General features: G+C 48.6%; 1 protein-coding gene across 2 annotated transcripts in view; it reads left to right on the forward strand.

Moving 5' to 3' along the window:
- The window catches only part of SLC39A13 (solute carrier family 39 member 13), a 176865-nt gene that overhangs the window by 61140 nt on the left and 89994 nt on the right, over positions 1 to 25731 (forward strand). For both annotated transcript variants that reach the window (XM_078684492.1, XM_078684493.1), the window contains exon 4: positions 18192 to 18331. In XM_078684492.1, coding sequence (XP_078540618.1) covers positions 18192 to 18331 — 140 coding nt within the window. The remainder of the gene's footprint in view (positions 1 to 18191; positions 18332 to 25731) is intronic.

The following is a 25731-nucleotide window of genomic DNA, read 5'->3' on the forward strand; positions in this document are numbered from 1 at the left end:
TGTTGGCCACAGACCCCGTGGACTGGATCTGTAAGTCAAAATGCATTCTTGTTTTTCTCCCATAGGTTAACATTGCAGAACTGAAAGATTGCACTAACTGTCTGCTTTTTAAAGTGAAGAGTATTTTTATTGAAACACCTACTCAACTTTTACCGTACATCTTGGTCTTCGAATAAATCTAGAAAGAAGCTTATTTTTCTAAAATTAGTGTGGATCTCCTTTTTGAGTTCTCTCATTTATTAATCACTGTGCGCACAACAAATGTCTTACACTCCTCTGTGTAAGGCCTAAGGCTGCTTGCCCATACTACCACAAAAAGAGCACTTTGCGTTTACTTTGAGCCCTGGACACTTCTAGGTTAATCTCTGGATTCTTTACACGATATAACCAATTATTGGTATATCACGTAAAGAGCCATCTTCCTACGTTGGTGGTGCAGCGGTGGGTACAAGAGTCTGCATTTGTTGTACTACTTGATTAATAAGTGATTTTACAAGAGGAAATCCAAAATTGTGTTTAGCTAAAATATTTTTCCCACATTTACTTTAAACTAGTGTTTGGTCCTTGGTTAAGTCCCCCAAAGTCTGTAAAGTAGTTAGCAGTCCTTAGCATGTTTTTTTATAAGTTCCTAACTACTTTAATTACCATGTTTGAGAGCACAGGGACCTCCCAGGAGATCAACCCTGCCCCCTTATGCACACCTGAAAGTCCCACAACTTAAATAGCTGTGCAAGGCACGGAAATTTGCCATGGATCCTAAACCCACAAGGGCCCGTCTGCAGCAGTTGCTGGCAGAGAATGACAAGACTGTGACAAGTCAAACTCCCCCCTCCGCCCCCCCCCCCCTTACCCCAGTCGTAAAGAGGATGATGGATCGCAAGAGGTGGACCTAGAGGGCAACTCTCCCTGCTCTCCCAGTATCGCTGACAGAATATGTTTGGTGCTGCCCTGTGGCCCCCCCATGCTTGTCTAAAGTCCCCGGAGATGGACCCAAGACACCACATTTACTACCTGTAAACAGCTCCTCTTTGATCGCTTCCGGTCTCCATTGGTTAACATTAGCACCGACTCCAAATTTGACCTTTGCTTCCGGCTATCCCTGTGCCGCTGGTGGTGAAGTCTTGGTGCCGGCTTGAACCTTGCCTGGGGTTGGCCACAAACCCCAAAGACTGGATTTGTAAGTTATGCACTTATCTGCAAAACTACATTCTTGTGTACCTCCCGTAGGTTAACATTGCTGAACTGAAAAATTGCCCTGTCTACTTTTTAAAGTGAAAAGTATTTTTATTTAAAAACATACTTCCCATTTAATGAATGAATTAATAAATATCAGGATTTCTAAAGCGCACACCTTCTCAGAAGTGTGTCCCGGCGATAAAACAGAAAGTAAGAAGCAGAGTGTGGTATATAAATAAATAATACCGGATCTAGGTTTTACTGGACATAGTAAATAACAGATAGCTCAATAAATAAGAGTCAAGATTCGAGGTAGTAGGAGTTTGCAGGTTTAATACAGCATAAAGGACAGGAACAGGACAACCTGCACAGGAATGGGATGGCAGCGCTGCCGGGGGCTGGATCAGGATCGGCAACATTTTAATAACAGTACACAAGTATATATATATACTAAAACAATTGCATTACAATACATACGATAGGCGGAGCAGTGGGTGTGGTCAATAGCAGTCGCGAAAGATAAGGGTGAAAGTAGGTGTAACAAGAGGCGTGTACATAGACATGTGATGTAAACGTAACAGAATATGTCATAAATGGGGCGGAAACATGGAGGGGGCTACCTAAGGAGCCGGGACCTCTAACCTAATGGTGCGCGCAAGCTGACAATGACGTGTTACTAGGAGAAGCTGGGGGCTATGAACTCTGTGCTAGGAGTAGAGACTGAAGTCTGGAGAGTCAGGGCGACATGTACCTAACCCTATCTAGTATCTGATGTTTAGAGGACATGTTGATATAAACTAAGAGTCAGGAGGGGAGAGGCTAACGGACTCTAAGACTGGAGCATGCATTATTCTACATGTAGTGCGTGTTGAGGAATATTAAATGACCATTAAATACAGTATTTCTCTTACATGGAGACGTAAAGGCTAGACAATGACGGAAACTATTGATGCGATTCAGTAGCTTAGGAATGCAGAGAAGGAGGGCTGGACTGATAACTAGAATCATAACATACTCTTGGCAGACTAACAGGCAGAGCCAGGCTGAGCCGGGCACTGTGAGGCAGGAAGTAAGTGAAGGGTCGAGGATACAGGTGGGGGCTGTATCGCTCCTCAGCGAGGGTTCAGGAGACAGGAGCTGAATCTGGTGTCCGGGCCCTTTTGAGGCCTAGAAACGGGGACTTTTCAATGAAATAACGTGCACACTGGGAAACGTGGCAACGTAACTTTACATAGGCCTGATATTCATAGTATTCACGAGAACTGGAAACTGGCATACTAGGGATGGACACAACTGTAATTGCATCTTTAATCGAACATGGGGAATACATATGCATATTAATCATGCACACATAACATAAGATGGAGGACACGTAGGGACACAGAACATGGCAAAATTTACTTTTCCACAAGAGGCTGAAAGAATTAGAGGATGAAAAGCCTTGTCTTGAGTTGTTTTCTGAAAGGCCTCTCATTTGTAATTTGACGTAGTCCAGTGAGAAGTCTATTCATAGACTTGGGGGCTTAGAAGAGAGAAGGACTTACCTCCTTTTTTGTCAGCCTCACTCTCAGTAACGACCATGGGAAGAACAAAGACTTCTAAGGAAAGTGTAGAAGTGAAGCCTGCAAGGCAGGTCCTCGGGCCAGAGTAGTTCGAGGCTCTGTGCATGAGGACAAGAGTCTTGAAGCGGATCCTTTTATCAACAGGGAGCCAGTGCGGGTTCTTCAGGTGTAACGAGACCGAAGTTAGTCTAGGGGGCCTCGGCGTTCTGAACTGTCTGCAGTTTCCTCAATAGATATTGTGAAAGACCTGCTTACAAGGCATTGGCGTAATCCAGCCTTGATACAATCAAGGCCAGGAGCTCAGTTTTCCTCACAGGCAAGGAGAGGAACTATAGAAATATTTTGACAGTTCGCATGTGCCAACTCCTGCGTTAGCTTGACTATGTAGTGTCAGCTGTCTGTCAAACTTGACTCCCAAGTTTTCTACTACATCAGCTTGCAGGTTTGTTAGACGAGTCTGTGGAAAAGTAAATTTTGCCATGTTCTGTGTCCCTACGCGTCCTCCATCATATGTTATCTGTGCATGATTAATATGCATATGTATTCCCCATGTTCGATTAAAGACGCAATTACAGTTGTGTCCATCTCTAGTATGCCAGTTTCCAGTTCTCGTGACTACTACGAATATCCGGCCTATGTAAAGCTACGTTGCCACGTTTCTCAGTGTGCACGTTATTCCATTGTAAAGTTCCCGTTTCTAGGCCTCAAAAGGGCCTGGACACCAGATTCAGCTTCTGTCTCCTGAGCCTCGCTGAGGAGCGATACAGCCCCCACCTGTGTTCCTGACCCTTCACTTACTTCCTGCCTTGCAGTGCCCGGTCCAGCCTGGCTCTGCCTCTGAGTCTGCCAAGAGTATGTTATGATTCCAGTTATCAGTTAGTTCTCCTTCTCTGCATTCCTAAAGCTACTGAACTGCATCAATAGTTACCATCATAGTCTAGCCTTTACGTCTCCATGTAAGAGAAATACTGCATTTAATGGTCATTTAATATTCTTCATCACGCACTACATGTAGAATAATGCATGCTCCAGTCTTAGAGTCTGTTCGCCTTTACCCCGATAACTTTTGGATTCTATCAACATGTTCTCTAAACATCAGATACTAGATACTGCTTAGGTACATGTCGCCCTGACTCTCCAGACTTCAGTCTCTGCTCCTAGCACAGAGTTCATAGCCCCCAGCTTCTCCTAGTAACACGTCATTGTCAGTTTGCGCGCACCATTAGGTTAGAGGTCCCGGCTCCTTAGGTAGCCCCCTCCATGTTTCCGCCCCATTTATGACATATTCTGTTACGTTTACATCACATGTCTATGTATACGCCTCTTGTTACATCTACTTTCACCCTTATCTTTCGCGACTGCTATTGACCACACCCACTGCTCCGCCTATCATATGTATTGTAATGCAACTGTTTTAGTATATATGTTCGTGTATTGTTATTAAATGTTAACGCGCTCATCCCAGATCCTGCCCGGCAGCTGTCGGGGCCCCCCTGTCAGGTCCTGCCATCTTATTCCTGTGCAGGTTGTCCTGTTCCTGTCCTTTATGCTGTAATAAACCTGCAAAACTCCTACTACCTCGAATCTTGACTCTTATTTATTGAGCTATCTGTTATTCATTTATCCATTCAAAAATAGAGGTATTATTTATTTATTTACCACATAATGGCGCCCGAATAGGGACTTGCCCTTTCCCCACGCGTCGGTGAAGCCACGCCGACCCCCTGACCCTCTGCAGTCGTGACGGAACTCTTCTGCGCACCGGCACATATTTCTGCTTTAAGTATCCCTCAGGCCCACGGAGGAGACGGAGGAGGCGGTCCAGCATCCAGACGAGACGGTGGAGGAACGCGGCGAGTCCCGACCAGAGCCCAAGCCGAGAGTCCAAGGTCCGAGGTATCCGGAGGCCCACCCGTAACAGAAGTCCGAAGTTCGTCCGTCCGGCGTCGAAGCAGTCCAGTCCAGTCCGAGGCCTTCCGTTCTTGCTGCCCGGTGAGTACCGTTGCTGGGGTAGTATCTAGACAGGGTCAATCTAAATTGTCTCTGGTCCGATGGGTCTGGGTACGCAGATCTGAAACGAAGTGTTCACCTAGGTGGATACGGGTCTTGATGCGTCCCTTTATGGGACCGGTATGTTCCGTGCTGTTTCAGCAGCGCATCCAGTAATTCTAGTCTGTTCCGTTCTCGAGAAATTCATGTGTTTCTGTTCTCAGTGTTCCAGGTAGTATTCTGTCCGAACTGTTGCTTCATAATGTTATTCAATGTATTTTCAATGTCGTGGTATGCCTGAATTGTTTTCTCAATTGTTATTGTTCCTCGTGTATTGTATTGTGTTCAGATTCAAGTTTGCAATGTCCCTCTTCTCAAGATTACGTCAGTTAAAAACTAGAAAGGGTCTGCTAGAAGAAGCAGTTCCTGTCCCGCCTAGGGACAGTCCAGGTCATTTTATGTATCAAAAGCATGGCATAAGTGCCATACTATATCTAGATTTATGGGTAGAGTATACCAAACAGTTAGAAGAAAAGTATAGATGGCCCGTATCGGGTACATGGGATGCCGAGTGCATCATGAGAGTAGAAGAAGCATTATGGAAAAAGAAAGCCAGACAGTCACAGAAAGATGCCATCGAGTTATGGCGCAAAGAATCTCATAAAAGAACCGAAAAAGAAATCAGAAAGTCAGAACTAAGTAGAGAATCCTTGGAACGAGCCCAGGAAAGGGAACTAATCGAGATTGGTGAACGAGTTAAAACCGAACAGTCAGACAGACAGAGGCATGCTCTTATTAAGGGTATGTATCCTCTTCTTGCCGAGGGCTTGCCAAAAGCGACCCCAGAGGCATCCAGTAATTTCCCGCCACCACTAGTTCCGACCAAGCTACGTCACAAACCGACCGCAGCTGATATTTTCATTTCGTCCTATTTGGACGACACAGTCCCAGAATATGCAAATCCTGTTCCTGCTCCGCCAGTCCCTGTAAATCAGGCACTTCCCGCTCCTCCAGACACCGGAGTACCTGTTACGGTACCCCCGGTCCAGCCCGCCATACAAGTCCAGCCTGCATTTCCATTTCCCACTCTGCCAGGACGAAGAGCATCAGTAGACGACTCTAGTTTAGGGGCCGCAGGGGGAGGTCCTCCTGGAACCCCGCCGCCACACAAGCGTTTAACGTTAGCCGAATTACATGCACAAGCGTCACAGCGTACGCCCAGATATCAGTCTGTTGCAGAAATAAGAAAAGCCCTTACCGAATGTGGCTATGATCCAGTCCCAGGCGAGGATAATATGGTTTTATATTCATTACGCGTGAGAAAGGTGACCGAGTATCTAGTCACCCTACCAGATATGAAAGAAGATCTAGACAGAATATATCGTTTCATCCGTACAGGGGATGATCCAGAAAGTATTAGTGAAGTCATGTCTCAAAGGAAAGCTGAGATCCAGCTCATGTTATTAAAGTTCCTGATTAATTGTCTAATAAGAGAACAAGATTCCCCGACTAAAGATCAGGCCGAAATGAAAATCCTGACGAGGTGGAGTGATAATATAGCCGAGGGTAAGCATAAGACCATCAGTAGTATAGAGAGTATGTACAAGAAGATTCGTAAAGAAATAATAAGGATACACGAACAACGCAAAGAAGCACAAGTAAGCGAGAAAGAAAGTAACTCTGATACTGAAGAGGTAGAGGACGAGAATCCCGCCAGAATAGCGTATGTAGGAAAATCTAGATTTCCAGATCGCCATTCACGTCTAGAATACAAGCCAGTTTTTCACCATCCAGCATCAGAACCAGGTTCTCTAGAACAAGTATTTCAAGCTACCGACCATATTCTGAAATCACGAATCGGTTACAGTGAATTAAGTACTATGCATGAACAAGAACTAGCCCGATCAGCAGTCCGATGGATTACTGATTCTACCACTTTTCCAGACGAAATAGTGGCACAAATGTTCCTGAAATTGCCCCCAGCCGAGCAGCGACTGGTGGGTATGTATATGATCCAGCACCTCATTACTCTGTATGAGGGTCAACATTCTGATCCAGGTCCGTTACATGATGTCCTGAACGAGTTACTCCAGTACAAATGGAAAGGTTTAGGTACCGTTTGATTAGTGTCATTCTAGAACAGCGCCACAAATACAGAACGTTTCTGAACCCACATTTTGTTCATGTCTCACCCCCAGAAAGTAAACCCTTTTACATAGACAGACAGAATCCGTTACGAGAAGTGCATCCAGTTAAGACAGAGGGTGGTGAAATGCAACGAGTGTTTGTTTACACCCCTATCACAAAGATGGAACTCTTAGAGATGAAAAAATTAATTCCCTGTCATGATAAAGATCCAGCAGGGTTCCACCGAGAATTAAAAGACATGCTCCGTATGGGAGAATACACGTATCCAGATATTATTAAAATGTTAAAGGTCCTGTTGCCCGCAGGGGTATATGAGAAACTCAAGGAAAAAGAATGGGAGGTGGGAGAGAAAAAGATCGATTGGGCAGTTCTAGAAGCTGAAGATAAGGCACGAGTACCAGGTACCGGTCTTGGAGATAAATGTAAAGAATTACCTGAACTATTAATACAAGTTTTGCCCAGACTATTAGCAACTAAAAAGGAAGACTGGGATGCAATCTCAGCATGTAAACAGAAACAAGACGAGGATATTAGTGATTTTTACTCTAGATTTGAAAAATGTTTTATTATAAACAGTGGCCTCAAGACGAGTAGCGAGTCATACCCTCATCTTTTTGTTACTAAACTAGTCGAGAATTCAAGTCCACAAGTTAAGAATCGAGTTTTGAAAGTCGAAAGTACCTGGCAAGCTAATACCCCGTCCCAGATGTTACAGATGCTCCAATATCACCAGAATAGAATCAGAGAAGAGCAAGATCACGAGAGAAAACGTATGAAAGACACGAAAATGAAAGTACTAGTTGCACAATCTGTTCCTCAAGACAGTCAGAAGAGGGGTCCGAATCAAGCCAGTCATCCTGCAGCTCCCGTTAAAGGAAACTGCAATTATTGTAAACAGCCAGGTCATTTTATAAACGAGTGTGCAGTTCTGAAACACAACATAGCTACCGGTAAGACTAAAGAAAGACCACGTCCGCCTAGACAAGAGCAAGTTTCACAGACTTCTCAGCCACAGAATGCACAACAGACAGTTACTGTACCGCAGCCTATCGCTGCAACACAACATGTTACACAACAGATGTACCAGTATGCGCAGTCTGAGTATCCAGAGTATCAACCGTATTCATGAAACAGCCTAGAGAGGGAGGTAGGCTTGCCTCTCATCGAGATACCTGTAGATCAAGAAGGTCCCTATGTCCACAGTCAAGTATTAGGGAAAGACAGAAAGTTTCTGATTGATACAGGGGCAAGTAGGACCACCATCAGCCACGCCGAAGTTCCAGGGGCTCCGCTCTCAGGCTCTAGAAATGTTTCCCTTGGATTTTCAGGAAAACCTATTGTAAATGAAATATCAAAGCCAGTTACTCTAGAAGTAGGTCCATTGTCCCGCACTACTGACCTGTTACTTACTAAGTCATGTCCAGAGAATCTATTAGGCATTAAAACACTGAAAGAGTTAGGTGCAGTTATATGCTGTTCCCCAGAGGGAATACGATTGTTCCTACGCGACTTCAAGGGTCACTATGTATTACGAGATTTTGATCCCAGATTGTCCAATGTTCCGCAGCATTTATGGGCGCAAGGTCCAACTGATGTTGGTTATATGCAAATCACACCCCATCGTGTGACTCTCAAGCCAGGTGTAGTGTTACCACGAATCAGGCAGTACAGACTGCCACCTGAGGCTGTAGCAGCCTTATCCAAAATTATTGACGAGCTCATCGCTCAAGGAGTAGTTGTAGAAACTGACTCCAATGTATGTAATTCTCCGATCATTCCTGTCATGAAACGTACTGATCCAAATGCACCCCCAGTATATCGATTAGTGATTGATCTCCGAGAGCTTAACAAATGTATTATTCCCCAGTATCCAGTTGTCCCAGATATCTCTTCCCTATTGACAGCCATTGATTCCGAAGCTTCATTTTTTACGGTCATAGACCTCAAGAACGCATTTTTTAGTGTCCCCATTCATCCAGACAGCCAGTTTCTTTTCGGATTTTGTTTAAATGGAAGGAGCTATATGTTCACACGCGCTCCTCAAGGTTTCACAGAAAGTCCAAGTATTTACAGTCAAGCACTTAAGAGACAACTAGACAATATTCACATGCCAACTGACACTGCCCTGCTCCAGTATGTCGATGATCTACTGATCACAGCCCGTTCTGAACGTGCTTGCGAGCGAGCATCCCTTACAGTCTTGTATTTCCTAGCCGAGATGGGGCACAAGGTGTCCCCTTCGAAGCTTCAATTCTGTGTCCAGCAAGTGATCTATTTAGGCCACTTACTGTCCAAGAGGGGTAGGCAGTTGACACCAGATCGTATCCAGTTAATAGCGAGTCTTCCTCAGCCTAAGACCCAGAAGGAGGTACGTGCTTTTATTGGCCTTACTTCTTATTGCAGACAATGGATTCCTCAGTATGCATTTCTAGCTAAACCACTGATACAGTTAACGACACAGGAGGCAGCCGTATCGACTGTCCTCCCTTGGACATCTGAACATACACTTAGTTTCAATGAGTTAAAGAAAGCTTTATGTCAAGCTCCAGTTCTAGCAACACCGAACTACAGTAAGCCTTTTACACTTTTCGTCACAGAACGCGAAGGTACAGCATTATCTGTCCTCACACAAGATCAAGCAGGACAATACAAGCCCTGTGCTTATTTTTCGAGCACATTAGATCCTGTAGCCCAGGCTCTGCCTGCGTGCCTTAAGTCAGTTGCAGCCACAGCACTTGCTATCAGACAAAGTGATTCCATAGTGTTAGGACACTCCCTGACAGTACAAGTTCCACACTCCGTGGAAGTTCTTTTGAACCGAACACAAACTCAGCACTTGACAATTGCACGTTTAACAGGTTATGAATTGACACTGTTCCAGCCACACATAGAAATCAGACGCTGCAACGTTCTAAATCCTGCTACACTGTTACCGTCAGTTAATTCAAATCCTGCCACACACGACTGTGTGGAAGTAGTTAACATCATGACAAAGCCAAGACAAGATCTGACAGATATTCCATTACCAGATCCCGACCTGACACTTTATGTGGATGGTTCATGCATGAGAACAAGTACAGGAGAACTAGTAGCCGCGTATGCAGTGACTACCGACACCGAAGTTATAGAGACACACCGTATTGACACCCTGTCTGCTCAAGCGGCGGAGCTAGTTGCTCTGACTCAAGCCTGCATTCACGCCAAGAACCTGAAAGTTAATGTTTACACCGATTCACGTTACGCATTTGGAGTTGTACACGACTTCGGAGTGCTCTGGCAGGAGAGAGGTTTCATGACTTCTCATGGAACCAAGATTCAGCATGGTCTCCTTATTCAGGCTCTGTTAGATGCCATACATTTACCGACATCCATTGCTATCATGAAGTGCAAAGCACATACGAAAGTTACTGACACTATTTCTCAAGGTAATGATCTAGCAGATCGCACAGCCAAGCTTACAGCTCAGACTCCAGACACTTCAGTTAATCCGACACAGACACACACTCCAGATCTGACTACCTGTATGACAGTTAAAGACCCTACTCAAGATGTCATAGATATCCAGTTACATGCTACTCCCGATGAAATCAAGAAATGGTCCGAACAAGGAGGGGTCCAGACAGATCAGGGATGGGTAACGAAGGGTAAAGCCACATGGTTTCTCCCCGACTCTATGGTTCAAGTCATTATTAATACCGCACATAGTCCAGCACATTTAGGAGAAAAAGCTATGTTAGACAGTATCCAGAATATTTGGTTCAACAAACATTTACGAGCTGCAGCCAAGCAGAAAGTCCGTACCTGTATGATATGTTGTCAGTTTAATCCAGGTAAAAGTGTCCCGGTAGAACAAGGTGGATTCCAGCCCCCTGACCACCCTTTTGAAGTCCTCCAGATGGATTACATTCAGATGGAGCGATGTCGAGGTTTCAAGTATGTCCTCGTAGTTGTATGCGCTTTGTCCAGGTGGACAGAAGCATATCCAGTCCCAGATTACACAGCCGCGACCACTGCCAAGCAGTTGGTTCGTGAATTCTTCCCCCGTTATGGACTCCCTAGGGTCGTATATTCTGACAACGGCCAGCCATTCTCATCTGAACTCATGAAACACGTGTCCCTATTGTTAGGGTACCAGTGGAAATTCCATTGTGTACGCCATCCTGAAGCAGCTGGTCTCGTAGAGAGACATAATCAGACCCTGAAAATTCGAATTGCAAAAGTTTGTCAAGAGAAAGGTGTGGACTGGCTCATAGCTCTGCCAGTCGCCCTGTTCTATATGCGCATGGTCGCTCATTCCAGATCAGGTCTGTCCCCGTATGAGGTCGTTTTCGGCCGCCCCCCTAACATATGGGGTACTCCTAGACCCCGAAGTATTACCGATGTTTCAAGTAATATGCTGACAGATTACCTAGCTTCCTTGATGTCTGCCCTCAACTCTTGTCGTTCACAGGTTGCCGCCGCATTTCCAGACAAATACCGAGGTGGCACCGCATGAAATCGTTCCCGGATCCATGGTCCTAGTGCGAAATTTCGATCGTTCAAGTCCGCTGGAGCCTCGCTGGAAGGAGCCCCGACAGGTCCTCCTGGCCACCCGCACAGCCGTGAAGTTGGAGGGACGCAAAGGCTGGGTGCATCTTTCGCACATCAAGAAATTTTATGGATTGAAACCAATTTCAAAGAACATTTCCGAGCATTTAAAGGACTGCCAAAGTACTATTCTTAAGGACTGTCCCGCAAAAGACAATGATACTGCACCCTCCCTGTTAGAGAAAACTCCGCAACAGGAGTATAAATTAAAGTTAAGGTCTAGTAAAATAAGTCAGCCAGTTTGATTGTCTAAGTCCTCCCCTAGGTGAAACGGTTAGACCGGTTTCTGACATGTATAAAATAGACCCCCATAGTGAGAGAGTTAGTCAAAACTCAATCCGATGTATCGTTTTTCTATGTTTCATATTATTTCTCAGTATTATGATTTCCTGCACCAGTTATGCATTTTATCTGTATTTTCCAGTTTCTCATGTAAATAAGTCTTCTAATGTTACAGTAGAGCACACGTTTAGTGATCTGCCTCCTCATGAACTCTCTTACCGCCTCGCTATGCGTAACAATTCTTTTATCCGCATGTTACATTATTCACACCAGACCAGCAATGCCACTAATTGTTGGGTGTGTGGTCGACTCCCCCCTTTCCAGACACCGAAGGGAGTTCTGCCACTCTTTCCTTATCCATTTTCACATAATGGTTCGTGTGGAGCATGGTCCACGTTAACGTCATCTTCAACAGATATGTCTTTTCTGAACAGTACATGTTTCCCAGACAAGCAAGGTCTTCCCCACAGAACAGGGTTAGATCTAGAAAACGAAGTTTACAACTTAGGTAATTATTCTTCGAATTTCATGGTCCTGAATGTTCAGTCTGATTCCACTCCAGACTTACCTGCTATTTCAGTACTACCAGTCAAAGGCGAATTATGTGTTAGAAATAATGGTTCCGTACATGTAGGACATAGCGATTGTACTACTATTGCCAAATATAGTGACAGTGGGAAATCTATTTTCAAAGCTTCACGTCATTCTTATTTTATTTGTGGTCAGACCGCATATGTTCGTCTGCCCCTCAATTGGGAGGGAACCTGTTACATTGCCTTCCTACTGCCACCTGTTTTCCTAGCCCCATCTGATTATCATAGAAACACACATCTAGTACACATTAGACATAAAAGGGAGATCGAGTCCCCGATTGTCGATTATACTGAAACTGCTCTAGAACAGTATACAGATTTCAATAGAGGTTTCTTCTTCTTTATAGGACCTATCCAGAATAGTAAGCTAATCCGTAGGTTAACCAGAACCCTTGAAGCTGTAGTAAATGAGACTGCCTCTGCTCTAGGTAACTTAACCGAAGAGCAATCTGCTATGAGATTTGTCGTTTTACAGAATCGTCTCGTCCTTGACGTCATATTGGCCGATAGGGGCGGGGCCTGTAGAGTCATCGGATCTAGTTGCTGCATTTTCATTCCAAATAACGCGCCGTCTGTTTATTCAGCTATAACCAGACTCCATAAAATTGCCCATCTGTTACACCAAGATCCAGGCACCTGGACATGGTCCGGTTGGTTCTGGAATATAATTTCCGCTTGGGGATGGAAAGTCTTGTCCTTTCTAGGTATTGCAGTAGCGATCATATTCAGCTGCTGCCTCTGTATACAATGTGGCCCTGCGATTTCCGGCATCTGTGCTACCTCTTGTATTCCTAGTCCCAAGCCCCGTTCTAAATCCCGTTCCAAGAAAATTCGAGACGAGCAAATGATACTGTATGAAATGATAGATGGTATTATGAATATTGATGTTTCCTGATGGAAACGTAGTGACAAGGAGGGAATGTGGAAAAGTAAATTTTGCCATGTTCTGTGTCCCTACGCGTCCTCCATCATATGTTATCTGTGCATGATTAATATGCATATGTATTCCCCATGTTCGATTAAAGACGCAATTACAGTTGTGTCCATCTCTAGTATGCCAGTTTCCAGTTCTCGTGACTACTACGAATATCCGGCCTATGTAAAGCTACGTTGCCACGTTTCTCAGTGTGCACGTTATTCCATTGTAAAGTTCCCGTTTCTAGGCCTCAAAAGGGCCTGGACACCAGATTCAGCTTCTGTCTCCTGAGCCTCGCTGAGGAGCGATACAGCCCCCACCTGTGTTCCTGACCCTTCACTTACTTCCTGCCTTGCAGTGCCCGGTCCAGCCTGGCTCTGCCTCTGAGTCTGCCAAGAGTATGTTATGATTCCAGTTATCAGTTAGTTCTCCTTCTCTGCATTCCTAAAGCTACTGAACTGCATCAATAGTTACCATCATAGTCTAGCCTTTACGTCTCCATGTAAGAGAAATACTGCATTTAATGGTCATTTAATATTCTTCATCACGCACTACATGTAGAATAATGCATGCTCCAGTCTTAGAGTCTGTTCGCCTTTACCCCGATAACTTTTGGATTCTATCAACATGTTCTCTAAACATCAGATACTAGATACTGCTTAGGTACATGTCGCCCTGACTCTCCAGACTTCAGTCTCTGCTCCTAGCACAGAGTTCATAGCCCCCAGCTTCTCCTAGTAACACGTCATTGTCAGTTTGCGCGCACCATTAGGTTAGAGGTCCCGGCTCCTTAGGTAGCCCCCTCCATGTTTCCGCCCCATTTATGACATATTCTGTTACGTTTACATCACATGTCTATGTATACGCCTCTTGTTACATCTACTTTCACCCTTATCTTTCGCGACTGCTATTGACCACACCCACTGCTCCGCCTATCATATGTATTGTAATGCAACTGTTTTAGTATATATGTTCGTGTATTGTTATTAAATGTTAGCGCGCTCATCCCAGATCCTGCCCGGCAGCTGTCGGGGCCCCCCTGTCAGGCCCTGCCATCTTATTCCTGTGCAGGTTGTCCTGTTCCTGTCCTTTATGCTGTAATAAACCTGCAAAACTCCTACTACCTCGAATCTTGACTCTTATTTATTGAGCTATCTGTTATTCATTTATCCATTCAAAAATAGAGGTATTATTTATTTATTTACCACAAGTCCCTTCGTGTTTGCAGTTGAGGGAAACATGTAAGCCATAACTAAGAACCTCTGTCTTATTGTCTGTGAATTTAAGCTGGCTAATGCTCATCCAGTGGAACACTGCTGATAGGCAGGGCTTAATTGCGTCAACAGCTGCTGAGTGTCAATGTACATATTGATCTTAAAATAAATCTAGGAAGAAGCATGTTTCACTAAAATTGGTATGAATTGCCTTTTTGAGTTGTGTGTCATTCGTTTGTCACTGTGTGTATAACAAATGTCTTACACTCCTCTGTGTTAAGCCTAAGGCTGCTCGCCCACACTACCACTAATAGAGCACTTTGGGTTTACATTGTGCACTGTACACTTCTAGGTCAGTCTATGAACTCTTAACACAATATAACCAATGTTTGGTATATCACATAAAGAGCCAGCTTCTTACTAGGAGGCTGACCCAAAACCCCCAAGCAAGCCTGTTGTTGGAAGGAGACTGACCCAAAACCCCCTCACACTGGATTGAACACAGTGTGAGAGGTTTGTGTGTCCTAAACCGAGCGGTTTTGGAGACGGTGAGATAGGTGCCAGTACTGAACAACGCTTTTGAAGAGCCGCCTTCATTACTTTATTAATTCTCCCAGCATCCATTTCATCGTATGCTTGTACATGGCTCACTCTGGGCACTTCCACAGAACCAAGATTGTGTCCACTCTGCTAAAAAACAAAAGATGTGTAGAGCTGCTGGAGGGTTGAAGCTTGAGACGAGCCTCGGTCTTGTATAAGGTGCCTTGACGTAGGCTGTGACAGTGGGGCTTGGCATGCGTCCCTCAGTTCTCAGTGTGAAAACCACAATACAGGGACTTGCTTTTACGTTGAGACGGTCTCCAGCCAATCATCTGAGGATCCCCCTCTTTGACCCACAAGTCTGCTTGTTCATGGACGCGTTGGTTTCTGGCACTCCTTTTCACGTTGCATCTGGGCCTAGCCAGACCATCCCTGCTTCCCACTCAGGTCAACCATCCGTTGTCCACCCTAACGACTGCCCACACTCTACTTCTGACCACTTTTGTCATTGAATAGTCTGTGTTCCTCTGGGTCGTTTCCCACACCGCAGTGCCATGATATGCTGCAGCTCTTTTCTTTCACAAATGTGGAAACAGTCTTTTAGACGGTGCATGGAACGGTCATACAAATCGGAGAAGTCCACTGCTGCCATCATCAGGGAGATGGTGGTTACAGTCACAGAGGCCATTCCAGTTTGGGGGTAGTTGCATGTGGAGCCGGGCCCTGCTCTGACAGAAGTGAACCGTCAGGCCGGAGGAGCCCCCCTGCATGTCCACGTCGTCCACGGTGGTCTTGCAGTTGAGGTTTCTTCCCACCTTTACTGTCCCATTTCTTATCAAAGAGAAAACTGTGTTAGTTCCACTGCTGTTCTAGGGTTTGTGTTAGTTTGTGTCCATGAATATCTCTGTATCTTTGCATGCTATAATTGCTGACATTGTCTTATTACCTTATCAAATATTAAAGGGGAGTTTGTCTCTGTGCCATTCCTCAATGATATAGCTCTATAGGTGACCTTGGCTCCAGTGTGCCATTTTTCATGGGCAAATACTGACCCTGTGATGCTGAAGCCTGGTCTATCCGCACAATCATGGGGTGGGGGCTATCCTTCTTTCAATGTAGCAGTGGAACCAGCTCTTCTGGAACCCAGAGCTGGTAATGGTAACACTCCAGCATTAGAAGCTGAACCCAGAATTGAAGGTTGGGTTAACAGAGGAACAGAACCACCAAACTAACCTTGTTATGTCCGGCAGAGCTCTCATCTCCCACTGTAGGCTCTCGATAATACTTCTGCAAAAGGACCTGTGATTGAACCGGATCTGAACTTAGCACCTTTCTTTTGCCCTGGACTTGTTACTTTCCCTTTTCCCCCTTGAACTTAGCAAGGACTTTTTACTCTGGGGTTAGCACCATCCTTTTTTTCTGGGTTTAGCACTGTCCTTTTCCTCTTGGTTTAGCACTGTCCTTTTTCTCTGGGTTTAGCACTGTCCTTTTCCTCTTGGTGTAGCACTGTCCTTTTCCTTAGGGCTTAGCACTGTTGTTTTTTTCTAGATTTAGCACTGTCCTTTTCCTCTTGGTGTAGCACTGTCCTTTTCCTTAGGGCTTAGCACTGTTGTTTTTTTCTAGATTTAGCACTGTCCTTTTCCTCTGCGCTTAGCACTCTCCTTTTCCTCTGGGTTTAGCACTCTCCTTTTTCCTCTGGGTTTAGCACTCTCCTTTTCCTCTGGGTTTAGCACTCTCCTTTTCCTCTGGGCTTAGCACTGTCCTTTTCCTCTGGGCTTAGCACTGTCCTTTTCCTCTGGGTTTAGCACTCTCCTTTTCCTCTGGGTTTAGCACTGTCCTTTTCCTCTTGGTTTAGCACTGTCCTTTTCCTCTTGGCCTAGCACTGTCCTTTTCCGCTGGGCTTAGCACTGTTGTATTCCTCTAGGCTTAGCACTGTCCTTTTCCTCTGGGTTTAGCACTGTTTAGCACTGTCCTTTTCCTCTCGGTTTAGCACAGTTCTTTTTCTCTCGGTTTAGCACTGTCCTTTTCCTCTGGGTTTGGCCTTGTCCTTTTCCGCTGGGTTTGGCATTGTCCTTTTCCTCTGGGCTCGGCATTGTCCTTTTCTACTGGGCTCGGCACTGTCCTTTTCCCTCTGGTTAGCACTATCGTTTTCCTCTGGGTTTAGCACGGTCGTTTTCCTCTGGGTTTAGCACTGTCCTTTTCGCCTGGGATTAGCACTGTCCTTTTCTCCTGGGATTAGCACTGTCCTTTTCCTCTGGTATTAGCACTTTCCTTTTCCTCTGGGTTTAGCACTACCCTTTTCCTCTGGGCTTGGCACTGTTATTTCCTTAGGGCTTAGCACTGTCCTTTTCTCTAGAGCTTAGCATTGTCCTTTTACTCAGGGATTGGCACAGTCCTTTACCTCTGGGTTTGGCACGGTCGTTTTTGTTCGGGTTTATCACTGTTGTTTTCTTCTGGGTTTAGCACTGTCCTTTTCTCCTGGGCCTAGCACTGTCCTTTTCCTCTTGGTTTATCACTGTCCTTTTTCCCTGCACTTAGCTCTGTTCTTTGTTCCCCTGCACTTAGTTCTGTTCTTTGTTTCCCTGCACTTAGCTCTGTCCTTTGTTTCCCTGCACTTAGCTCTGTCCTTTGTTTCCCTGCACTTAGCTCTGTCCTTTGTTTCCCTGCACTTAGCTCTGTCCTTTGTTTCCCTGCACTTAGCTCTGTCCTTTGTTTCCCTGCACTTAGCTCTGTCCTTTGTTTCCCTGCACTTAGCTCTGTCCTTTGTTTCCCTGCACTCATCTCTGTCCTTTGTTTCCCTGCACTCATCTCTGTCCTTTGTTTCCCTGCACTCATCTCTGTCCTTTGTTTCCCTGCACTCAGCTCTGTCCTTTGTTTCCCTGCACTCAGCTCTGTTCTTTGTTTCCCTGCACTCAGCTCTGTCCTTTGTTTCCCTGCACTTAGCTCTGTCCTTTGTTTCCCTGCACTTAGCTCTGTCCTTTGTTTCCCTGCACTTAGCTCTGTCCTTTGTTTCCCTGCACTCATCTCTGTCCTTTGTTTCCCTGCACTCATCTCTGTCCTTTGTTTCCCTGCACTCAGCTCTGTCCTTTGTTTCCCTGCACTCAGCTCTGTCCTTTGTTTCCCTGCACTCAGCTCTGTCCTTCGTTTCCCTGCACTTAGCCCTGTCCTTCGTTTCCCTGCACAGGTGGTGGGCAGACACTGCAGCAGCAGAAGCTCCTGGGGCTTTGGGTGATCACTGGTTTCCTTACTTTTCTGGTTCTGGAGAAGATGTTTCCTGATGACGGTTCACGGGTGGAGTGGCGAGAGGCAGCAGAAACGACAAAGGTGAGTCTAGTACTTACCAAATATGGTTTCGTGGAATCAGACATGTTGGCAATCCCCAAATTCTTGTGCCCTGTGTAGGAGAGTAGGATCTGCTTCTTATGGTTACCCCCACTTTTTTGCTGATGTATCACTGTTTTCGACTTAGACTGACTGGGATCCTGCTATCCAGGACCCCAGCCTAGCTGCTTTCTTCTCTAAACTGATTCCATGTACTTTAGGTACACTCCACATTGGATGCTGGGTACTCTTATCAGTCCCTAGTATATGGTACACCATGTACCCAGGGCATGGGTAGCCCAGAGGCCTCCCATGGGGTGAAGCATGTATTATGCCACCCCTGAGAACCCATTCAAGATAGCACCACAGGTCTGCTACTGCAGCCTGTGTAAGGTGGTGCATGCATCCCTTACTTAGATATAGGTTACCTATATCTATTCTAAACACTGCACATATAAACCTATCAGTCACGCCTATGGCAGGCCTTAAGGCAGGGTGCTGTGTTTTATGTAAGAGGGTGCCCATGCATGAGCAGAGCCCCTCTGCAGCCTTCGGAACCTATTTTACGGGGTTGTCTGTGATGCAGCCAACCATATATATTTAAGTGCATTATGACCTCGCGGTGAATGCTAACTTTAAAACGGCTGCTTAGAAACATGTTGTGTTTGGTGTTAAACACTTTGGAACCATACCCCCCGCCAGTAAGTGGCGGGGAGATATGATTCCACCCTTTTATAGGAACTTATGTGAAACACCGGTGCACCCGGTATCAGCTTTCTTAACCTGGCCATCACAAATGGATACTGCCAGCCACAGACACGGACACGGGTCTGCCCTCCTATTGCTGAGCCGAGCTCGAGCAGATGAAAGCCTGACAATAGGTTTCCTGTCACAGGGAGGTGTGACCACCTCCCAGACAGGCTTTAGTGTTCAGTACTTGGATGCACAGAAAGTCTGCACTGGGGGCACATATGGTGTCCCTGTGCATAGTCCAGCTCAAACCGGTTTCAGGAGCCATTTGTTCCTGCTCTGGCGTGAAACTGGACAAAGGACATGGGTGTAGCCACCCCTCTATCCTTACCCTCCGATAGGTGGGTCCAAGGGGTTTGTCTAACTCATTCCAAGTAGGAACCCTGATTGCAGGACTTTAGATTTTACCTGGACTAAATTCTGCAAGCAGAAACCATGTACTTCGACAATCTACACTTCGCTGGACGACTGAAGAATCTCCCTTGGAGTAAAGGAGTTGCTCCCCTGCAGCAGCAGGCACCTTGACGCATCTGACCGGTTTGCTTCTCCCGAGCTCCTGAGGACTCTGAAGATTACTGCAACACAGGAGGTGGGTTCCAGAGCGTCCCTGAGGTTGATCTGACCTCTCAGCAATTCTGAGACCAGTATCCCTCATGGGGACCTTTCAACCCGAACCCCTGTGCACCGTGTACTTTTGCAGCAGCATATGCTTTTTGGCGATCCCTGAGGCTGTGCTTTGGGCTACGTGTAGTCCTGACCCCGAGCAGTATTTCCACCGAAGATTCCCGGCCTACACTCCACGAGTGTCCCGTGGGCTGGTATTTCGTGATTCAGCTCGAGGTCCTTTCGCGATCACTGGTTCATTTGCCTGTGGGTCCCTGTGAAGGTAACTTTGAATTTCCTTGGGCTTCCCTGGTTGCTCCAGACGTGCCCTGACACTCCATTGCTTGGAGAGTCCCCAGGACCTTGCTGGTCCTCACCGTAACCTGTTTCCTCTGCCCGCGTGGGTTGCCGTTGCCAAGGCTTCTTGGTGTTCAATCAGGACACTGACCCCCCCCCCGGCGCTCGACATCCTTCGTGGGACAGCTCCCCTCCGGACTTTTGTCGTTGTCGACGTCTCCTGGTCCCCGTGGCTGTAGAGTCAAGCATCCAATCTACTCACCAGAAGAACCCGACATCAGTGTGCATTCGTCTATCATGCCCCTGGTCACCCTGAAGTGACCCAGACTCTGTCCCCTCTGCTTTCAGGTTCTTCTCATCCCCGATCCAGGCTTGGATTCCTCCGGACACTTCATCTTCCCAGCAGCAGCAATTCTTTGCATTACGCCATTGAAAACGACAAGGGTTTCCGACACCACTTGACACCTATGCACCCGGCTCCTCTGGGATAGGCAACCCGGGTACCTCGGTACTCACAAGGGCGCTGGCCTTAGAACCTTCTAAGTTTGAAAGGGTTTGCTCAAAGTCCTCTCCGAGTGTCCTTAAACTGTAATTTTCCAACCACAACTTTCCCATAGAGTTGTATGGAGCTCGCGTCTGTGTTCTCACACTGCAAGCCTCCTTGTGGGTCCCCTGTGTCACTACCTTGGGTGGTTCCTTGGGGTCCCCGCGATTCTACCTGCTCTAGGAACCGTGTCTAGTCAAGTCGTGGTTGTTATACCACCTTCTTAGTATATGGTTTGGTCTCCCCCTGGAGCCCACTGTGTATTGTGCTATTTACTGTTGTTCTAGGTCTGTTATATTGTGTGTCTTGTTCACTAATCTCATAAAGAGATTAGTAGAGAGTGTTTAGTAATAAATACATATATTTTATATATCTCTTGTATGGTTCTCCTTTCATTTGGTCATTCAGGAGGTTATGATCTGGTAAAACGAGGGAGCCTGGAAGCTGGCCTGGGACAAGGGGCCCTGGAAGCTGGCCTGGGACAAGGGGCCCTGGAAGCTGGCCTGGGACAAGGGGCCCTGGAAGCTGGCCTGGGACGAGGGGTCCTGGAAGCTGGTCTGGGACGAGGGGTCCTGGAAGCTGGCCTGGGACGAGGGGCCCTGGAAGCTGGCCTGGGACGAGGGGCCCCAGAAGCTGGCCTGGGACAAGGGAGCCCGGAAGCTGGCCTGGGACGAGGGGCCCTGGAATCTGGCCTGGGACGAGGGGCCCTGAAATCTGGCCTGGGAGGAGGGGCCCTGGGATCTGGCCTGGGACGAGGGGCCCTGGAATCTGGCGTGGGACAAGGGGCCCTGGAAGCTGGCCTGGGACAAGGGAGATCGGAAGCTGGCCTGGGACGAGGGGCCCTGGAAGCTGGCCTGGGACGAGGGAGCCTGGAAGCTGGCCTTGGACGAGGGAGCCTGGAAGCTGGCCTGGGACGAGGGGCCCTGGAAGCTGGCCTGGGAGGAGGGGCCCTGGGATCTGGCCTGGGACGAGGGGCCCTGGAATCTGGCGTGGGACAAGGGGCCCTGGAAGCTGGCCTGGGACAAGGGAGATCGGAAGCTGGCCTGGGACGAGGGGCCCTGGAAGCTGGCCTGGGACGAGGGAGCCTGGAAGCTGGCCTTGGACGAGGGAGCCTGGAAGCTGGCCTGGGACGAGGGGCCCTGGAAGCTGGCCTGGGACGAGGGGCCCTGGAAGCTGGCCTGGGACGAGGGGGCCTGGAAGCTGGCCTGGGACGAGGGGGCCTGGAAGCTGGCCTGGGACGAGGGGACCTGGAAGCTGGCCTGGGACGAGGGAGCCTGGAAGCTGGCCTGGGACAAGGGAGCCTGGAAGCTGGCCTGGGACGAGGGAGCCTGGAAGCTGGCCTGGGACGAGGGAGCCTGGAAGCTGGCCTGGGACGAGAGGTCCTGGAAGCTGGCCTGGGACGAGGGAGCTTGGAAGCTGGCCTGGGACGAGGGGTCCTGGAAGCTGGCCTGGGACGAGGGGTCCTGAAAGCTGGCCTGGGACGAGGGGTCCTGGAAGCTGGCCTGGTACGAGGGGTCCTGGAAGCTGGCCTGGGACGAGGGGTCCTGGAAGCTGGCCTGGGACGAGGGGTCCTGGAAGCTGGCCTGAGACGAGGGGTCATGGAAGCTGGCCTGGGACGAGGGGTCCTGGAAGCTGGCCTGGGACGAGGGAGCCTGAAAGCTGGCCTGAGACGAGGGGTCATGGAAGCTGGCCTGGGACGAGGAGCCCTGGAAGCTGGCCTGGGACGAGGGGCCCTGGAAGCTGGCCTGGGACGAGGGAGCCTGGAAGCTGGCCTGGGACGAGGGGCCCTGGAAGCTGGCTTGGGATAAGGGGTCCTGGAAGCTGGCCTGGGACAAGGGGCCCTGGACCCCTGCTTGGGACAGGGGGCCCTGGAAGCCTGCCTGGGACGAGGGGTCATGGAAGCTGGCCTGGGACGAGGGGTCCTGGAAGCTGACCTGGGACAAGGGAGCCTGGAAGCTGGCCTGGGACGAGGGGTCCTGGAAGCTGGCCTGGGACGAGGGGTCCTGGAAGCTGGCCTGAGACGAGGGGTCATGGAAGCTGGCCTGGGACGAGGGGTCCTGGAAGCTGGCCTGGGACGAGGGAGCCTGAAAGCTGGCCTGAGACGAGGGGTCATGGAAGCTGGCCTGGGACGAGGAGCCCTGGAAGCTGGCCTGGGACGAGGGGCCCTGGAAGCTGGCCTGGGACGAGGGAGCCTGGAAGCTGGCCTGGGACGAGGGGCCCTGGAAGCTGGCTTGGGATAAGGGGTCCTGGAAGCTGGCCTGGGACAAGGGGCCCTGGACCCCTGCTTGGGACAGGGGGCCCTGGAAGCCTGCCTGGGACGAGGGGTCATGGAAGCTGGCCTGGGACGAGGGGTCCTGGAAGCTGACCTGGGACAAGGGAGCCTGGAAGCTGGCCTGGGACGAGGGGCCCTGGAAGCTGGCTTGGGACAAGGGGCCCTGGACCCCTGCTTGGGACAGGGGGGCCCTGGAAGCCTGCCTGGGACGAGGGGCCCTGGAAGCTGGCCTGGGACGAGGGGTCCTGGAAGCTGGCCTGGGACGAGGGGTCCTGGAAGCTGGCCTGGGACGAGGGGTCCTGGAAGCTGGCCTGGGACGAGGGGTCCTGGAAGCTGACCTGGGACAAGGGAGCCTGGAAGCTGGCCTGGGACGAGGGGCCCTGGAAGCTGGCTTGGGACAAGGGGCCCTGGACCCCTGCTTGGGACAGGGGGGCCCTGGAAGCCTGCCTGGGACGAGGGGCCCTGGAAGCTGGCTTGGGACGAGGGGATCTTGACGTTGGCCTGAACGAGGGGGCCTGGTAGCTGGATTTGGACATGGGGACGTCTGGAGGCTGGCCTCGCAGGAGGGGTCACCTCGAGGCTGGCATGGGGCGAGGGGGCACTGGGAGACTGACCCTAGGCAAGGGAGCCTAAAGGCTGGCCTGGGGTGAGGGGGCACCTGGAGCCTGGCCTGGGGCAAGGCTGGAGAGTGGCCTTGGGTCAGGGGGCACCTGGAGACTGACTTTAGGTGAGGGGGCCTGCAGGCTGGCATGAGGTGAGGGCGGCTTGGAGGTTGACCTGGGATGAGGGGGCCCTGGAGGCTGGCCATGTCTGAAGGGGTCTGGAAGGCTGCCTTGTGGCGAGGGAGGGGGCCTGGAGTCTGGCCTGGTGCGAGGGGGGACTTTAGGCTGGCCTGGGGGGGGCCTAGAGGCTGGCCTAAGGCGAGGCGAGAGGGGCCTGGAGGCTGGCCTGGGACGAGGGCGTCTGGAGGCTGGTGTCCAGACGCCGCAGTCTTCAGTGCCCCAAACCCTGCAGATCAACAGGCTTAGCTAAGGCATTTGAGTACACAGGTGATGGAGGGCGCTTGGTGGCATGCCTTCTAGCTAGAGGCAGGCTTTGGAGGAGGGCACTTGGAGGCAGCTGCTCTCATTCAAGGTCTGTCGCTAGATTCCCTCCTTTGCCTTCACTCGCCTTGGATAAGGTTGCCCAAACGTAGGCCTTGGACAAGGCCACTTATAGACCTCAAAAGGGTGCTGGAAGAATCCTCTCTAGGGTGGAAGTTCTGGGTGTTTTGGCCCAGATGTTGCCATGTGATTTGTCATTTGCAGGTAGTTATGATTCCTTGGCTTGAAAGGGGAGTGGCTACTGTGATGCCGATGTTAGGTTGATACTACTTGCTTTACAGTTGAGGCATCTTTTAATGTATCGACCCCCAAGTTTCCAAGGTGCTTCCTGAGATATTGAGTCCAGGGGTACGAGGGGTCTCCTGCGCTATTGAGCTCAGTCTCATGTGCACTTGTGGATAAGAGAGGTCTTGTGTGATGTTGATGCCTGTTTGATGCACTCTCAGTGGTACGGGAGGTCGATCGTAAGCTCTCAAGCCATGTGTGATGCACTTTGGCACATTAAAGAGGTGTCTCGTAACACCATAAACTCAGTTGGATGCATTTTTAGGGTGAGAGGGGCAGTCTCCCCAGAGTGGTTGAATGCAGCTTCGGTCTCTTGAGTCTAACTTTGCTGTTTTTCACATTCCAGAAATACCTTAGAACCTTCCTTTTCAGAGACTATTTCACTTGCTTCTTAAACCCATCCCAGGCATTGCCTGAACAGAGTTTCTCCAACTTCTTACTCTGAGGATACCCAGTTGATGTATTTCCTGTTTTCCGGCTCACCCTTTCCGATTGTGACTCTTTTGCTTTTTTTCCCCTGTACTTCCTAGATCTGTTCACCTTGATTTCCCTTTCACAATGCTCTGAAGGCGACATGCAAATGCGATATTAAACTCCGTGACTATAGACACGATTCCAGGGGGCTCCGTGTTATAAGGCAGGACTCTCTTGAAATGTCAGCCCAAATGTAATGCACTATCAGGTAAAAGGAAGGTTTCTCTCGCGATACGGACCTTCATTTGGAACACTCCCGGGGGGAAAGTGAGGTTTCTCTTGAGATACCCTCTCTAGTTTGAGGCTATACAGGGTATAAGGGAGGTTTCACTTGAGGTATCATATTAGTTTGATGCCCTGCACGATAAGGGAGATTTCGCTTCAGAAATCAACCCTAATCTGGTGCCCTTCTGGACATAATGGATCAATCTCTTGAGAGACCTTCTTGAAACCATGAATACATTATTCCTCATCTAAAAAAATTGCCAGCGGATCCAAACACTCTCAGTTACTATTGTCCCATTTTTCGATCACTCCTCCTCTCGAAAATTCTTGAAAATGCCATCAACACACAACTCCTATTATCTGTAATTAAACTGCCTCCTGGATCAAGCCCAGACGTCTTTCCTCCGTGCTTGTAGGCTGCTCTGCTGCCTGGAACGAATGACCTAAGAATGCTGCTTGACCTAGGCAGGTTGGCTTGGGTAGTCTTACCTGATCTGTCATCCGTACTCCATGCGGCCTCTTGTACGACCCTCATAGCCAGCCTTTACTACTGGGTATCAGTAAATCAACACTCCCTAACAGACAGATCGCAGACAATAGCAGTTCCACTCCAAAGCCACCTCTCTCTCTCCTGCCTGGGATCTCAAGGAGGCCTACTCCATGTCTCGATCATCCCTCCGCTCTCCTTGGTTGTGCTCTTGCCGGCTCAATCTCGTGTTCTATGCAGGTGATGCACCTAATAGTCATTACCATCTCAGAAAATCCCAGCGAGACTCGAATCAAAGCCATGTGGATGAAGGAAAACTGTCTTGAATTAAACTGCAAAAAAAAATGGGGCCTTTGCTGGAAG

The sequence above is a fragment of the Lissotriton helveticus genome, chromosome 3_2 (genome assembly GCF_964261635.1).
Source record: "Lissotriton helveticus chromosome 3_2, aLisHel1.1, whole genome shotgun sequence".
In the NCBI taxonomy this organism is placed as follows: Eukaryota; Metazoa; Chordata; class Amphibia; order Caudata; family Salamandridae; genus Lissotriton; species Lissotriton helveticus.